The sequence below is a fragment of the Haemaphysalis longicornis genome, unplaced genomic scaffold (genome assembly GCF_048455015.1).
Source record: "Haemaphysalis longicornis isolate Haplotype H1 unplaced genomic scaffold, Haemaphysalis longicornis Haplotype H1 scaffold_6, whole genome shotgun sequence".
Taxonomy (NCBI): Eukaryota; Metazoa; Arthropoda; class Arachnida; order Ixodida; family Ixodidae; genus Haemaphysalis; species Haemaphysalis longicornis.
In genome coordinates, this window is record NW_027526407.1 from 148,996,225 (window position 1) to 149,014,154 (window position 17,930).

Here is a 17,930-nt window from a genome sequence, read left to right on the forward strand (position 1 = left end):
CTGACAAATGTGCTCCTGCGCATCCTCATCCATCTAATTACCTCTGCCTCAAAGGTAGGAGCCGGGTCACTCTTGAGCTAAGTAGATATATTCGCTTAGCACTTCCACTGTCTCGCTGCCTACCTCAAAACGCTGGCGTGCTCGAGGACATTGAGCATTACTTTATTTTTCTGCATATTAATTTTTAGGCTTGACGTTCTACTCTGTTTGTCCAGTGCGGTAAGCATGCTTTGCAATTCGTTCCCCGAGTTACTTAGCATGGCAACGTCATCAGCGAATCTGAGGTCACCGAGGTATTTTTGATTAAGCCGTTTGCCAACATGCTCCCATTCCAAATTCTGTTTACGGCAGTAAACATGCTGCGAATAACATTGTAGAGACTGCGTCTCCTTGTACTAAACCCTTCCTCTTAGTTTTCTTTGTGCTCTCCCTATGGAGGGCGATAGTAGATGTGGACCCATTGTAGATATCCTCTAGTATTCTTACATATTGCTCGTCTGCACCCTGATTCCACATTGGCTGAATGACTGCTGAGTTTTTGACCGAGGCAAATGCTTTCTCATAATCTACTGAAGGTTATATATAGGGGTTGAGTGTACTCGACGCATTTTGTTTATAACCTGATTCATGGTATGAATATGGTCCATTGTGGAATAGCCTTTACGAAATCCTGCTTGTTCATTAGGTTGACTAAGGTTGCAGAAATTTTGTTAGCGATTACCTTGGTAAGTACCTTGTAGATATCTGACAGTAAGCTTATCCGCCAGTAAATTTTTAAGTATTTCCCGTCACCTTTCTAATTGATTAGAATGATGTTCGTGTTCTTACAAGGTTCCGCTACACCCACAGTCATTGTGCAATACGTACGCTGGTTTGCCAGATTTTCTAGCACATTTTGCCCGCCATGTTTTAAGAGGTCTGCTTTTATCTGATTCTCACCAGGTGGTTTGCCACCTGAGGAGGAATATTCAATTGTATGTCAAACTAAATATGAGTGAAAGCGCACTATTCTCTGCGCTGTTAACAACTGCCTCGAAGTGGAGCAGCTTCAGCTTCCACGCCGGAACCTTCGGCACCTTCCACGCCCGCGCGATGGTGGCGCGGGCGCGGAAAGCCCCTTCTCTGGCAGCGGCGACCTTCGCTGCTGCTTTTTTCCCTTTATCTAACTGCGGCCGGAGTTCGGTTACCAGAAAACATTCAGGGACTCTCATGGCAGTAACTCCTCTGCTTGCCCTTTGAATCTAGGTACTCCGACTAATCTCAACTGAAAATATCTTGAACTTGATCGGCTAATAGACTTCTTCTGCGTTTACTTGTGAAGAATGTGCTCACTCTCTGGGCAAGCTCAGCGGAGACACGGCTCTCCAGCGGTACATCTCCCAGATGGTGGCCACTGTGAAGGGCATTTTGTCCTGGTCTTCCCAACGTGGTGGCCGCGATCCTCCCGTGACTCGGTCGACCTCCTCTTGCATCCTTTTTTGGACGGTGTTCACCTTGTCCGCGAGGTTTAGTAGATGCCAGAGCAGCGTCGCCTTCACAGTGTGTGTGCCCGCACCAAAGAAGGACATTGCGTTCCCGACCAGATAGTCCACTGAAAAGAGGAGCCCCGATATTCGGTATTGTTAATATCCCTTATCATTACGCACTACACGACGAAAATATACATTGGCGTAGCTTGCACTAGTGCTCCCAGGCTGGAGAGACGGAAGAGCTGGCGGCCCCTCCCTCTTCGTCGGAGACGCGGCTGTTCCACCCACACCTATTTCCAAAGTTCCTGCTAAACGTTCTCCATGACGGGCAGTCCCGGATCGTTTCGCCCGTCAGGTTTCACATATCCCAAAGTGAACCGCGTTAGCACGCGCTGCAACCCGCGGCCATCTGCTTCACTGTGTCGGCGTCTGTTGCACGAATTTGGTGTCTGTGCTGCCCACTTCAGGAGTGAACGCAGGGCAACGTGCCAGGAGAACAACATGCGAGAGATCACGCCATGAACGATTGCTGAAGTGCTTTCGAAGTTCGAGCTGGCCGACACCGGGCGCGCCTCGGGATTCGAACGCTCACATGCGGTTGTAATACTTTTAATACGATTGTCTTTCTTTGGCGACCTAACCACAGATATTTTGGTGCGTATGTCTGTCTGTCTGCCTGTCTGTGTGTCTGTCTGTCTCTCTGTCTCTCTGTCTGTCTGTCTGTGACTTTATTAGGCCACCCGGCCAAAGTGAAACCAAATCGGAGCAAAACCCTATTTACCCACAGCCAAATGTAAACGTATAAGTCAGGCATCATTGTTCATACTTGTAAACATTGTCGTACAAGAACAAGAGATTACGCAAGTATAAGGCAGAAAATGAGCACATAGGTCATATGTACAGTGTTTTATTGCTTGCTTTTTTTCCGAAACAAAATACTAGATCCACTGCAGGTAAAAAATTCACCCTTTCGCCTTCTGCCCGCCGCGCCAATATAGCTTCTTGCGGCATTTTAGGCAATCAACCGGCAACACTTACGAAAGGTTCCAGTCGATAGGTACTACGTTCTGGTGATAGGTACTACGTTCACGTTGCCCTACTCCACGTTGCCCTACGTGGAGTAGGGCAACGTGGTTCCATATACGTTGAAGTAGGGTGCCTCGATAAACGCACGTCTCCGCCGAACGGCACCGCTGGGATCGATGCTCCCGGCCTAGAGCAGTGGAACGGGGTAAATTTAAATTGAGTTAAGCAAGCCTCTAGTGCGTTTACCTTGGGATGAACACGACGGAAGAGGGAGAGCGGAAGCAGGGATCAGAAACGCCAACAGAGCATTTACTCGGCAAATGTCGACGAAGGACTACAATTGTCGACATTGGCAACGAAAGGAGCAGAAACGCAGCCAATTCTTTTACATTTTTCTGACCTCCTTACGTGGCGCTAGTCCGCTAGCAAGCCTGGATGATTCCGGGAGGTGCTGCCTACGTGCACTCGCCTGGCATGACTTTTCTGGAACGGCTCATGGCGCAAGTGAAAACTTATTTATCTTTGCGGTTAGTATGTCCGATAAAGTACGGGAGCAGAATTCTTTGCAACCAAAAAGTTCTGAATCCTCTGTTTATGAAAGAACTTGGGTCTCACGTCGTAACCTTCGACTGTTGAACAATGCCTTGGTCTTGCTGTTCTCTTCAACTTTTTCTTCTTTTTTATTGTCGTCAATCGTTTGTGTCAATTACAGCCCCTTCTGCTAGAGCTAGATGACTGGGCTGCAGTACAGGTCAATGAATGAATATAAAAGTAAATATATAAAAATAAAAAGGCGCCTTAAACACAGTAGAGATGGCCAACCAGCGAAGCTTTAATGTGCGGCCTGTGCTTAATCGCTCCCGCCTATGCACTGTTCCCGCTTACAATGGTACGTAGTTGCTCGGGTATGTACGTAATCTGGAAACCCATCCAATCTTTCTCCAGTTAGTTCTAACTCCTTCTTCATTGACTTATTTTGCGCATGCGCAATGGCTTCTGCCGGAGAGGTTTTGTGTCTATGCGGGCACCGCTCATTTTGCTTTGCCGATCTTAATGAAATTTTACTGTAAAAAGTTCGTTATTTTTAGGGAAGTAAAATATCAGCTTAGTGACTTTTTGGCAAATACGTGCAAAAAATAAGGCGCAGTCTTTATAGTTATAAATAGTGTCTGGTTCACTGCTGTTTGCTGAACAAAAGCCAAATATTTTGGTCTGTTTAAATTGGGCTTACGACACATAATTCGTCTCTCTTGCTTACGTTTTTCTACGGTCTCAATTCCACAAGACCACCAAACTTCACAAGCAGCACTTATCTTTGTGGCGAATCTGTCACAGCAAAGTTGACTCAATAAAGGGGAGGTTAGCCTGTGATCGCAGGTGTTGTCGCTAGGATCGCTTACAGAAGGAAGGACCAATCGACATGAACCAATTTTTCTTACTTTTAAAATTCGACACTTTGCTGTCCCGGTCTTCTTTTATCTTTTTCATGTATCCATCGATGAAATCACGGTTGTCCGTATCGTCCAATGAAGACTCATGGCTTTCAACTTCGCCACTGGAAAAAGAGGCAGGCGTGCATAGGGACGAACACTACGTAAGAAGAGATCATATTCCATTGGCTTTCAATGGCGATGCATCGCGTAATATATCTATCAATGGTTATTACCGAAACGATTATGCTGCAAAAGACAAAACAAAACGATGGAGGGTTGCGTAGCCCGCTCATGCTCATTTGTGTTCGTAACGCAAAGTAAACAATAAAATGTTGGTCTGTCTGTGTGTATGTCGGTATTCCCCTGGATTGAGCCACCAGGCTATAACTTAACAGAATTATTGAACAAGAGCTTCATAGAGGCGAAACGTTTTTACACCACTCACTGTGAAAACACATTTCATGCTTGTCAATGTTGTTCAGCAAAATGAAGCATTAGTCATACTTGAAGCAAAACATCAGAAAATCACAAGTATTTGGGATCTTGATTTAATGCAAAACATATAGCTTCTTGATTTTTGCTAAGTCAAAAAAAACTTACTCGTCGACAATGATGTTTCTATCAAAAAATGCGCAAAGTTACGCGCGATCGCACACTTTCAATGAAGGCTTTCTACGTATACTTTCTTGAAATACGCATTCTTTGTATACTTTCTATGAAATACGTTTACACTGCGTATAGGTATACTGCGTCTGCTGTCGATGAAAATATATCCCTGAGCGTCTACTTTCTAGAGGCGGGATTCTATGAAGTGGAACAGCAACGAAAGGTTCGAGTAGATGGCACGCGAGCAGTGGAACGCGGGAGAATTGAACTGCATTGAGCAAACCTACAACTTTTTTCTCGTGGGACGAGCTAAACGGGAAGAAAAGAAGAGCGTCAGAGGTGGGACAGGCATGAAGGAAGGCTTTTATTTGGCAGGGTTGATAGAAGACTATCCCTTTTAGACGACACTTACCGCGAAGTGAGCAGGTAGGCTGCCCTTTTTTTTCTTTGTACTCTTGCGACTTAGCATGAACGGCCACCATCCCCTTGATATTGCGCTTATTTTAGCTTTGTGTTGCGCCTTCAGTCGTGCTAATATGTTGAGGTTCTCAAAATTCAAGCAGCTCGAGCTCCTTGTTTTCCGAAAAAAATTGCGGAATCTCTCATTACCGTATGACCTTGGATGCCTGGCCTTTTTTACCTCATCCTGTACGGTTGTTTGACACGAAGAATCTGCACATCATATTTTGTAGCAATGAAATCGCTGGGGAACTCGGCGATAGAAATGTTCCTATGTGTATTTGGCGTCTTCTGAGGAAAAAAATGATAAAAATTCAGAAAGACACGCCAGTTTAAATGCTGAAACTACTGATATTTAGAACTTCATTTTATAATAGTTCTCTACAAAACGCAACAATGGGCTGCTTTTTGTGATTTCGGATTTCCAGCACAGAAGAAAAAAGACAATTTTTGTCAGATTATTCCCAGCAAGCGTGATTGAATGTGTTTTTCAACGTCATAATCTCGCCTACTATAACCTATGTTACATTTGGCCGGAATAACTCCAGACCACGGCAATATGAAAGCGGACATCTGTTGGGCAGGTTTTTGTTGCATTCCAAAAGGTCGCACCGAGGTATCTCCATTATTGCCAACCTCCAAACTTTGTGCTTCAGTAACAGCCACATTGGCTGCGGTTCGTTTTTGACTGACGGATTTACAAATGTTTTTTTTTTTCGTTTGAGCAGATATATGGGTCACACGCCAGGTGGATGAAGCATGCGAAAAGTGTCCCTTCGATGGACGGTTTTTTTTCCGCACAATGTAAACAGAACCGGCCTGTCATACCCATGACCCATGCATCCTATGTTATAGGGGGAATAATCCTGCCACCGAGGCCGCACATTCACAGCATTCTTGGACGGCCTAATCGAAGCGTCATAACAATGCACTTTCCAGGCGAACGATATGATAAGTGCGGCAATAGTGAATAAAGAGTTACCCTAAAAAGGAGCATTTTGCAGTATAAAAACAGGCTTGCCTGGAGCAAAACCCGGCTCTCTATTTCATGCATAATTTGTTCAAGGTCAAAAAGAAACCATGAGACATGCCTGCATGTGTTTGCCAATAACAAAATTTACAAAACACTGCGGCACTTGTCAAATTTAAATTGTTTTTGTGCGGACTTCAAACAGCTGGAAAAACAAGTCGATTGTTATGTTTGAATTATATAATCAAAATCTAGAGCCTTTTCAGCAAGAGAACTAATAAAATGTTTCATTGTGGGTCTCCATCCTTACATAGGCAACATGCACCTGCTATCTTGGTGTACTAGTTGACTCGAGGGGACAATATTTCAGACGAGACGTTTTTATAGAGAATGAGAAGAAATAAAAAAATTGTGTTCTTCAGCTCTACGAAAGTGTAAAGCAAGAAATCTAGGCGAAGACGATATGAGTCGAGGCTACCATTAGGTTGCTGAGTATTCACAGCAAAGACCGGATAGAACAAGAAACCTTTGTGTTTTAGCTCTTTAAATCTTCTTACCAGCCAATATCAAAACGTTTTACGTAACGTGTTTCAAGGTTGGTACATTAAACAAGGGAAATACCATGTGTTGAAAAGAAAGGGCTATATTTTTAATGCTTGTAAGGATTATTTAGAGCAGGAACGTGCTCTGAAATATGTAGGCTGGCTGCGTCAACTGAGAAGCTGTTTTTTAATAGCATGATTTATCAAACAAACTGCGAAAACACGTCTAAAAGGGGGCGTTTTTTTTAACACTAAGACGTTCAGGACGTCATCGTAATCTCACCTTATGAATCTGGCAATCTCTTCGTAGACCTCTTTTACGATGCGCGCACCTGAAGACGGAAGTAGGTTGCGAATGTAAAATATCCATCGAGGAAAAAATACGTAGTGCGCTCCAGTGGCAAATACTCTGGCTAACTTGTCATTCCTGGAGTCAAAAAATGCCCGGACGGGGTCTTCAAAGGGAAAACGCCTTCCAAATACCAGCGCTGAAATATTGTTGGCCACGCTGGCCTCGAGTAACTTGTCAATAAGTAGGGGCCTCCCATGCTGCTTTGTGATCCTGTTGGTGAGATGGTTCACTTCTTCCTAGAAAAAAAGATTGCGTATAAATAAAATTGCTTCACTTATTAAGCCCTCCTCGCCATTTGCGGTTAAACACAAGTTCTTTTCTGCGCAGAGGAAGAGCGCTCTAATGGCACCCATGCTGGCACCAATCTAATCGCGCTCCTCTCGATTATGTATGCCCCAAACGACGTCTCAACTGGTGCCACTGCACTTATCTTTCCGCCAGTCCACTCAAAGCACATGTAGGAACATTACTCGAAAACATTTACCTGTATGTCGACAAGCGCTGCAAGCAACACCTCCCATATAAAACAACAGCCCCTCAGCTTCGCCGGAAGTAAAAAAGAGAGGACCCCAATTCTAATTTTCTTCACGTACCGACTGACACGCGGTCATTTTCTTTCGATGTTATATATTATTTCGCACCAACCAGCCACGTTTCAGCGCCTCTGAGGCTGCAAGGAACTACCAGGGTAAACAACAATTTTTGCGCCTACATTTGTGAAACATGCGTGGGCGCTCTTTGCAACTGTTTCTACTCAATTAGTCAATTTTCCATAAGAAAAAACAATTTATAAGACGGAAGCGGTGAAAAGCCAATCTCATAAAATTTATATCGTTCCCACCATCAGTTTTAATTACATTTTCTAAATTATTGTGAAGCCAACACTTATACTGACAAAGCATCATACCTTGTTCAACATGTCTGCCGTTGCAACTGATTTTCACCTACACCTGTGTACAACTACTAGGCACTGCGCCTTAAGCATCGTGTGCCACCTTCATCCACCAAGTCTTGGGAATTCTTATAGGAAACACTGACAGAAACGAGGAGTTTGTACGGCTGAGTTGCCGCATACCTTTTTCCGCTCTACTATAATGGTAAAAACGTATACTGTTTTCCAATGCAACTGCCACCAGCAGTTTGTAGGAGTGTCAGCTGAGGAATAGAAACGCGCCCGGTATTTTTACTGGCAAACAAGAGTAATGGAAACTGGGAACTGTGCAAGTAAACAACATAAAATGCCTGCTCATTTCATCGAAATAAAGTTTTGAATCTACAATTGATTTAACAGGAATAAGCAGGACTTCTCGTGCTGTGAAGTAATCCCAGAAAAGAACAAACTTTTCCATGATTTTGTAATCAAGCTATACTACTTCTTGCCTGTTAGTTTGTATAACGAAGAACGGCGGCAGGCACTTGCCAAGGCCCTCACCAAGCAACACACCCAAGGCCCCATGCCCGATCGTAGACGCATCGGAATACAAACGGGAAGGCTTTGCGGCAGTGGTCGTTGCGTCTGCTACCGGCATCAAAACAACGGCAGCGAGCGTGCGTTGCAAAGACGCCACAGACGCCGAGGAGGTTGCCGTCGCTCTGGTGATCTGCGAGACTGAGTGTCGCACCGTGCTCAGCGACTCAAGGAACGCCGTGCGCAACTTTGCAAAGGGGCGAGTGTTCGCGCCAGCGGCCGCCATCATCGGCAAGCTCAAGCTCCAAGACCGAGGCAGCACCATCCGTATCAATTGGTTCCCGGCTCACGCGGGCGTGTGTGCATCCTCACCGAATCACAACGCGACGGCCCATGCGGCGGCGCGAGCTCTTACGCTCCGCTTTTCCGAGAGTGACCGTTCCGTGTGGTGGTTCGAAACCAAGGACCGAATGGAGAGTTATGGCGAAGTGACTAAGTCTTTTCGCCTAGCTCAACGGACAAATTCGCTTCCCCACACGGCCCTCAATCGGGAGGAGGCCGTCATCCTAAGGCAGCTACAGACCGCCTCACTCCCCGACCCGGCAGTTCTACACGTGATTCACATAGAACTCTATCAGACTGGTGTGTGCAGTGTTTGTGCAGTGGGTCCGGCGTTCGAATGGCATATCATGTGGGACTGTGCCAGGTTCCCGATCGAAGCTACCTCCAGGACATACCCACCCGAACTTCAGAGTGCCGTGCAGTTTAAAGATAAGGACAGTTAACTATGGGCCATCCAGCAGGCCCGGGGTGCTCTCGAAAAGCGCAAGCCTCACGACCCGGCAAAAACGGGCCTAACTGGGGCATTGCAGAGTACGGCATAACCCTGGGTCAACGCCTGCCCAACGTCACGATGTTTTAACCGTCGGTTGCCGGCATTTATTAAATTTACTCCCATCCTATCCTATCCTAGTTTGAGCAAAAATGTCACACATTATTTTAGTAATCCCTAAATCTCTGAGCGTAATTACCATCCATCCATGCATTTCGCTGCTTCAATTCATACACACTTCAAAGAGCATGAGTGGTGATTTTTATATAGACTTAGTTTTTGAGTTCTGATACCTAACTACAAATTGCTGCTTTGTGTTCGTTGTTTTGAGAAATGACACGTCTTTGTTTTCGGTGGTTTCATCTACTGCTTTAAACGAAATAACGTGAAACACACTGCGGTGGTGTGCGCTTAGCGTATCCAAATGAAGAAAAAGCGCCTCTTTCTATTTCTAAATTGTTTAAACTGTACCCTTAATTATGTAATGTTTTTTAATTTGACACGGTTTTCACAATTCGCACTGAAGCGTTTTCTTTCTTTTTTACCTAAAGGTTTGCATGCATACCTCCTTGCGTAATTTAAACTATTTCTAAAGTTGCGTAAGCTGTGCACAATAAGTACTATGGAACCAGAGGTTAAGACTCTAATTGTGTACCTCGCACTTGTTCATTCATTCCGATTTATTATAACGTGAAACACGCTTCTGAGCTTTGTTCTTTGGTGCCCTGAAATAGTATTGTAACAAACGTAGCTGTTGAAGAACATCAATAACCTCTGTGCTTATGTCTCTATTTTTAAAGGTAAATAAACTCTTCTGGAATTTATAAAAGATTGCTTGAGCTATAGCAAGAAAATCGCCCATTCTCGGAAAAGGGCAAAGTTCTACCCAAGTTATGCTAGTAATGAGGAGAAAATCAGGAATTAAGTAACCAATTTAATAAAGGCGTGCCACCCTCCATTGTCATGGATCGTCCCGCATCACGTTGTCGGTTTGATACGTGCTACTTATTGCTAATGATTTATTTCTACATGTTTGCTTCTTTATCGGTTTACTCTGTCTTTGCCTCTGTACTATTTTTATTTTTTCTTTATCAGGCTCACGGCCAATTTTATGGACGTGGTTACAATAGCCAGCTGAGAATAAAATTGCACAAAATATAATTATGCTCAACAAAAACAGGCGTGCACAATCTTTACTGGTGTTTGTAATTAAAATGTCTTGAACAAAGTTTGTTTTTGCGCTGCACTATTTTCTGTTACCCTCCTAGTATTGGTTCCTAGTAACCAATATCATGGGCTTTGGTACTGCCAGAGCTATTTAATGTTTTGAAGCACTCTGGTACAGAAAATGACACTTTATTTCAAATAAAGTTTGACATAACTAATGAATTTGGAGTGTGTCTTCTCATTACACCAAACACCTTGCTAACTCTCAGTGAATAATTCCTGCAGCAGCATTAAAAGGGTCTGCTTTCAGCAGTCTAAAGTGCTTTGGATTTCCCTATTTTTAAGATCACTGAAGAAACGGCCATTGTAAGGAAGCAGGCATGGATATTATCAGTTTTTATACCTTGCAATTATATCTCTAATGGGTTAGTTTGAAAATAAATGACGTATACCTTGATGTGCTCCTGCATTAATTTCTTCCCGAAACCAAGGTCACGAAGCATGTGCATGCAAAAATGTCGATTATCTCTCCATGCATCACCGTTTAGAGCGTTCAGGCCTGCGAACAGAATAATGCATTCGAAGTTGGCAAACTGAAGAGTTAGGACCTACTCCCACTAGCATTGGCCCCCTAGTACATTTTGTTCTTTCACACCAAGTACATGAAAAGCACGAAATCTCTTGTGAGATGAATTCCCTCGGCTTGCTAGTAGTATGATCTTTAGAGAGGATGAATTGCAATTACTGTTCATTTCACAGCATTCCGTGAAGAATGAATACAACCCATGTACCGCATATCACTGCACCTTGATAAAACGTAAGCTCATTTGTGTGGTTTGCGGGAACCTGTATCGGTAACGCCTATTATTTTAAGATTATACTTTTTCCCGATGATGAAATTATTGGTCGAATCAATTTTCTATGTATGAGCGCGAAGTATGTACAACATTTCAATAATGGTACCAAGCACTGGCCACATAACATTTTCAATCAGTTAAACTTTGAAAATTCATCAGTGCAGTAAATTGCTCGCGTGATTTTATACGACACAAATATTCAGTGCGGAGAAGCTAAAACTGCAACAGAGGCCCTGTTTTCGTCAGTAAGAGTCGATACGTCATGAAACTCCGTCAAACTGTAGAAAAAACAAGAAGCATCTCTCTTTATTTGCAAGAATACAATTGTGCCATTCTTGTCCGTTTCCTTTACCCAGCTTGTTTCCTTATTGGATTCAAATAATTATCAAGGACGATGATTCATCACTTATCCTGGGAGTGCAATTTTTAAACCTTTTTTGGCGTATTTTTGTTATCAGAGCTTTTGCTCTCACATTGAAACAAGCACCAAGAAAGTCCCTGAGTATCTACCTCACATAGCGCGGTGCCCTCTGATATACCACGAATACAACATAAAAGCTTGTACACCATCTACGCATGTATAGGGAGCTGTGGCGAAGTCGGGCGAAAAGACCTGAATCACGCCCACAAAATGCCTTTGCTCAAAATATTGGGCCTTCCCAAAGCTGTTTACCACCAAAGTTATTATCAGCGTTTTCTTCTGTTGTCGAGCGTTGCCAGAAAACCTCGCCCAGCCGAGCGAACGGGAGCGTGAGACCTATAGGGACCGGAACCTGGAGTTTGCCACGCGACACTAGCGCCATTTTTTTCCCGTAGTGGCGGAAAACGGAAGTTATGGAAAAAAAAAAAAAGAGCGTGCCGCAGCTGTGAGCGCGATGCCCACAGCTGCGGCACGTTATTTTTTTTTTTTAAGCGTGAGCGCTTTTTTTGCTTGCCGCGAGTGTTTCCTGAGGCAGTAGGGCTCGAACGTTAATTACCTCATTTAGGTTAATTAGTTAATTATTGATTAGTCAGATTGGGTTAAAAGTCAAAGTGATGTCAATAGGGGTTGTGAGGTATCAAATTAAAGGTCTCGATTAGTGGAATCACGTGGTAATAGTCATGAGGTCATAGATTGGGTCATGGATTGGGTTAAAAGTAAAAGTGATGCGACTAGGGCTTGTGAGGTATCAAATTAAAGGCCTCGATTAGGGGAATCGCGTGGGACAAGTTAAAAATTGCTTCCTGGTTATAGTCATGAGACAGTCATGTGAGTCATGGATTAGGTTAAAAGTCAATGTGAGGCCACTAGGGCTTGTGAGGTATCAGAATAAAGGTCTCGATGAGGGGAATCGCGCGGGACAAATTAAAAATTGCTTCCTGGTCATAGTCAAGAGACAGTCATGTGAGTCATGAATTGGGTTAAAAGTCAAAGTGGTGCCACGAGGGCTTGTGAGGTATCAAATTAAAGGTCTCGATGAGTGGAATCGCGTGGGACAAGTTAAAAATTGCTTCCTGGTCATAGTCATGAGACAGTCATGTGAGTCATGGATTAGGTTAAAAGTCAAAGTGAGGCCACTAGGGCTTGTGAGGTATCAAATTAAAGGTCTTAATGCGTGCAATCGCGTGGGACAAGTTAAAAATTGCTTCCTGGTCATAGTCATGAGATAGTCATGTGAGTCATACATTGGGTTAAAAGTCAAAGTGGTGCCACTAGGGCTTGTGAGGTATCAAATTAAAGGTCTCGCTGAGTAGAATAATGGGGGACAAGTTAAAAATTGCTTCCTTGTCATAGTCATGAGACAGTCATGTGAGTCATGGATTAGGTTAAAAGTCAAAGTGAGGCCACTAGGGCTTGTGAGGTATCAAATTAAAGGTCTTAATGCGTGCAATCGCGTGGGACAAGTTAAAAATTGCTTCCTGGTCATAGTCATGAGATAGTCATGTGAGTCATACATTGGGTTAAAAGTCAAAGTGGTGCCACTAGGGCTTGTGAGGTATCAAATTAAAGGCCTTAATGCGTGCAATCGCGTGGGACAAGTTAAAAATAGCTTCCTGGTCATAGTCATGAGATAGTCATGTGATCATACATTGGGTTAAAAGTCAAAGTGGTGCCACTAGGGCTTGTGAGGTATCAAATTAAAGGTCTCGCTGAGTAGAATAATGGGGGACAAGTTAAAAATTGCTTCCTGGTCATAGTCATGAGACAGTCATGTGAGTCATGGATTAGGTTAAAAGTCAAAGTGAGGCCACTAGGGCTTGTGAGGTATCAAATTAAAGGTCTTAATGCGTGCAATCGCGTGGGACAAGTTAAAAATTGCTTCCTGGTCATAGTCATGAGATAGCCATGTGAGTCATACATTGGGTTAAAAGTCAAAGTGGTGCCACTAGGGCTTGTGAGGTATCAAATTAAAGGTCTCGCTGAGTAGAATAATGGGGGACAAGTTAAAAATTGCTTCCTTGTCATAGTCATGAGACAGTCATGTGAGTCATGCATTAGGTTAAAAGTCAAAGTGATGCCACCAGGGCTTGTGAGGTATCAAATTAAAGGCCTCAATTAGGGGAATCACGCGGGAGAAATTAAAAATTGCTTTCTTGTTATAGTCATGAGATAGTCACGTGAGTCACAAATTGGGTAAAAGTCAAAGTGGTGCCACTAGGGCTCGTGAGGAATCAAAATAAAGGTATCGATGAGGGGAATCATGGACAAATTAGAAATTGCACCCTGGTTATAGTCAAGCTAGTCACGTGAGTGCCACTAGGGCTTCTGAGGTATCAAATTAAAGGTGTCGATTAGGAGAATTACGTGGGACAAATTAAATATTGCTTCCTTCTTATATTCATGGGATAGTGACGTGAGTCATAGATTGGGGTAAAAGTCAAAGTGATGCCCTAGAGCTTGTTATCGCCCTCCCGAATGTAAAAAGCAAGTTGCACATTCGAGATGGGGGCTGATGGGGTGTTGAAAAGTGTGCTAGGAATGTGTGTTCACGCTGGTAGTGAAAGCGACAATAGCATATCTGCACAAGATCCCGGCATCCCATAGTCCAAAGTCGGCCATGAGTCGTTCGGGGAAAATTCGTTTTTTAAGCTCGCCACGAGCAGACTTGTTCAGTTTGTGCTTCCTTCAAGCTCCCCTATTCTAATGGGAAGATTTCGTGCGTCTTCAATATTACTGGGGACTTTCTGACCCGTTTCGGAATGAGAACAGAATGAGCTCTGCATGCTGAGTGGTCGACGCACCTCCGGTGCTTCCGAATAGGACGTTATCTACCGGGGCCCGATCGCGAAAGGAAGCCACATCTCTTACCGCACATTGGGCAGGGGTCGTTTGCTTTCGCGAAAAAAAAAGGCTGTTTGGGTGTATTTTCACAAGCAATAAACACCTTTTCCTGATTTAGCGTCAAGAAAACTATAAAGGAATGCTACCAACAAATGTTTTGAAAAGCTCTTCAGCAGCCCTTTAAAAGCATGTCGAGCTTTTAATATGTTTGGAATCGTGTTTTTTCTATTTCCGATATTTTTCTAAAAAAACATGAAAAGCAAATTTTTTTCACGCCCTTCACTATTTGATGGAAATTACAACTCTACTGTGGTGGCATCTCCTTGCAATTCGAAATGAAGCTTTTGTCTTATATATAAAAAATAAATATATTCATTTGTTTTGTTTGTTTATTGCTACTTTGTTACTTGTGGCTGATATGCCATGTGAAGCAACGTACGTAGCACCAACACAATAATGTACCAGGATGGTAAACATATCTATGGTGCTTTACGTTTTTATGGTAGTAAACAAATATACACATGACGAACCAGCGCGCTTCGGAAGCCTTTTACATCCCCTGGTAGTCTTACAGCAGTAACTGAAAATAGCACCCGCTGCAGTGGCTCAGTTATGCTGCTGAGCCCAAGGACGCGGGTTTGATCCCGTTCGCGATCTCTGCTTTTCTTATGGAGGAAATAAAAGGCGATCGTATGTCGAGATTTTGTCGCGCGTTAAAGGTGCGCAGGTGCTTAAAAGTAATCCAGAGCCCTCGTGGCCCAGGTGCACAGCCGCGGCGCGTAAACTCTCATAACTTGAATTTAAAAAGGCCCTATATCTCCGTCCTTTGCAGCAAATGCCATCGAAAGACAGTAGTCGCCTGCCATCCGAGCCTGTAAAACCCCCTTGTGTCCCCCCCACCACGGTCTCTTCCGCTCCCCCTCCACCACCATAGATGAAGTCGAAGTTTGCTCAATTTGATCCGACTCTCTTGCGTTCGCTGCATCTGTTCAGAGCTCTTTTTTCTATGGCTCTTTGGCGCGAATTAACAGCCCCCCAAAAAAGCAACACACAGCGCCTCAAGAAAGCAAGCAGTGCTTGCTCCAAAGTAGTGGATAGGGAGCGTCGTGCTGCTAGGGGGAAAATAAACTCGAGCCACCGTCGGGAAAAGAGTTGTCAATCATGAAGCTGAGGAATTTGAAAGGCCGGTGAAGTAAAAGAATAATATTTCCCAGCAGTCCCATGACGGCACCTGATTGCAGCGCCAGACTTTCCTGTAGTGAAATTTGTTATAAACGACTTCATGCTCTCGAGAGTATGTTGCAAGCCACCGACAGAACGAGTAACGCCAGTCACGTGATGCGCAGTCCAGAATGACTGTCCCCAAGAATACTCGTGGCGACGTCACCCACTTCTTAGGGAATGCGCGGCGCAACAGCGCCATGATGCGCCCTGCAAGACGTTTCGAAGGGTTACTCTTTTAACGTGACAGCACTATACTGTCTTTTCTGCTCCTTAAACGTGTAATGAATAAATCGACATGCATGTATTCCAATATACAGATACCTGTTTGTGTCGTCTCGGTACAACTATTCACAACTATCTGAACACTGGCACCACTATTTGTAAACTATTCCACCATAAAAATAAGGAAAGTTTAGGAGAGGCTGTGACCACCTCTTTCGTGCAACCGGTAACGCCATCTTAGGAGTGTTCACTTGTTCTTGTATTTTGAGCCCATTCTCCCTTTGGTTCTCCTTAAGTCGCTTCTCGCTTCGTCTTCTCCAACTGTGCCTCTGAACTTGTGGAAGCAATTTTGTAGCTTCGGCAGCAACGAAAATTGATCACATGGATTGTTTCAGCTTGTCCCGCAAAACGACATATTGCCGCACTAGCGACGCCGCAGCTGCGAATTCGTTTGTCAATTCGCACCATATAGAGCGGGCTTATGGCACCCTACTTGCATTTACGCTTAGGGCAATAGATCCATTTTTGCCACAAGTGTGGTTCCAGAACATGAATACTCATCCGCCCACTTTCATTCCAATACCGTATCAATTCGAGGCGCAGACAAAGAAGTGGCTATGATTATCATTGTAACGATCGTCCTTCTGCAGCTCCGCTAGACATCTTGTACCTCATCACATAGCTTAGCTTTCAGGCTCACTTCATTCTACTGTTACAGTATATATGCCCAAATCCGAGTAACGGTTTTTGCAGTGGCTCAGAAAAATCAGCCCGCATTTAGAAAGATCCCCGTACAAATATTTTCCGGGGTGGGCTGACAGCAACACATGTGAAGTTCCCACTGCGTTCCCTCCTCACCCTTGTGTTACTTCACCATCGCGCCCCGCTTGGGCCAACTACATTATGCAACCGGCCAGCGCGGACGGTGTGCAAGCCGTGTATTGGCACAGAGTGTTCGGCGAAGGCCGCATTGCCATGGTTACACAAGCGGCTGCCATAGAAATGCTGCACCTTATCAATATTATTTTATTTTATGAGCAATAATATGGATTACGATCGAAACTGTGTAGCATATGTTATACAACTCCCAGACGGCAGATCAAATTATCTCTCGAGCGAATGACATTTGCTTTATGTCAATGTTTCAGCGCTACACGACAACACCGAAGGACGTTTGAGATGAATGATATTTAGCGGCGAACCGTGGTTCGGGAGCTCATTCAGCGGCGAATAGAGTGGCCTCGACAGCAGTGCCGCATCAACAGTGAAGAAAGTTCACTAATACACCAAAAAATACGGTTTCTAAAAAGTGTCAGCAAACATATTTCCCCTTCATATTGTGTTTGAAATAAAGAAAGGCAAACAAGTACTATGTAAAGATAAAATCGCGCCCACAATGTGCGCTGTACCCTAATACGGATTCTTCGCGGACTTGTGTCGGCTTGTAATATCAACTGATGTCACCTAAACTGGTGATCTTTCTAACTTTATTTAAAGATATTCCTTCGTTATCTTTTCAAAAAATAGATTGTATGAAAACATTCTAGATGGAGACCTTTCATTTGATCTCCCCCAAGCCCCAGTAGTGTCACACTCACGTTTAACCCAACCTATGACTCACGTGACTATCTCATGAGTATAACTCGGAAGCAATTTTTAATTTGTCACATGTGATTCCCCTCATCGAGACCTTTAATTTGATACCTCACAAGCCCTAGTGACCTCACATTGCCTTTTAACCTAACCCATGACTCACATGACTGTCTCATGACTATGACCAGGAAGCAAATTTTACTTTGTGCCCCATGATTCCACTCATCGAGACCTTTAATTTGATACCTCACAAGCCCTAGTGGCACCATTTTGACTTTTAACCCAATTTATGCCTCATATGACTGTCTCATGACTATGACCAGGAAGCAATTTTTAACTTGTCCCACGTGATTCCACTCATTAAGACCTTTAATTTGATACCTCACAAGCCCTAGTGGCCTCACATTGACTGTTAACCCAATCAATGACTCACATAACTGTCTCATGACTATGACCAGGAAGCGAATTTTACTTTGTGCCCCATGATTCCCCTAATCGAGACCTTTAA

The 17,930-nt window shown here is 43.9% G+C and overlaps 1 protein-coding gene across 1 annotated transcript in view; it reads right to left on the minus strand.

Moving 5' to 3' along the window:
- Positions 1–17,930, minus strand: part of LOC144141984 (cytochrome P450 2H2-like) — a 69,385-nt gene that overhangs the window by 7,690 nt on the left and 43,765 nt on the right. Inside the window, exons 4-7 of the mRNA XM_077673415.1 lie at positions 10,717–10,823; positions 6,789–7,093; positions 3,935–4,050; positions 1,333–1,591 (exon numbers count right to left, since the gene is read on the minus strand). Coding sequence (XP_077529541.1) covers positions 1,333–1,591; positions 3,935–4,050; positions 6,789–7,093; positions 10,717–10,823 — 787 coding nt within the window. The remainder of the gene's footprint in view (positions 1–1,332; positions 1,592–3,934; positions 4,051–6,788; positions 7,094–10,716; positions 10,824–17,930) is intronic.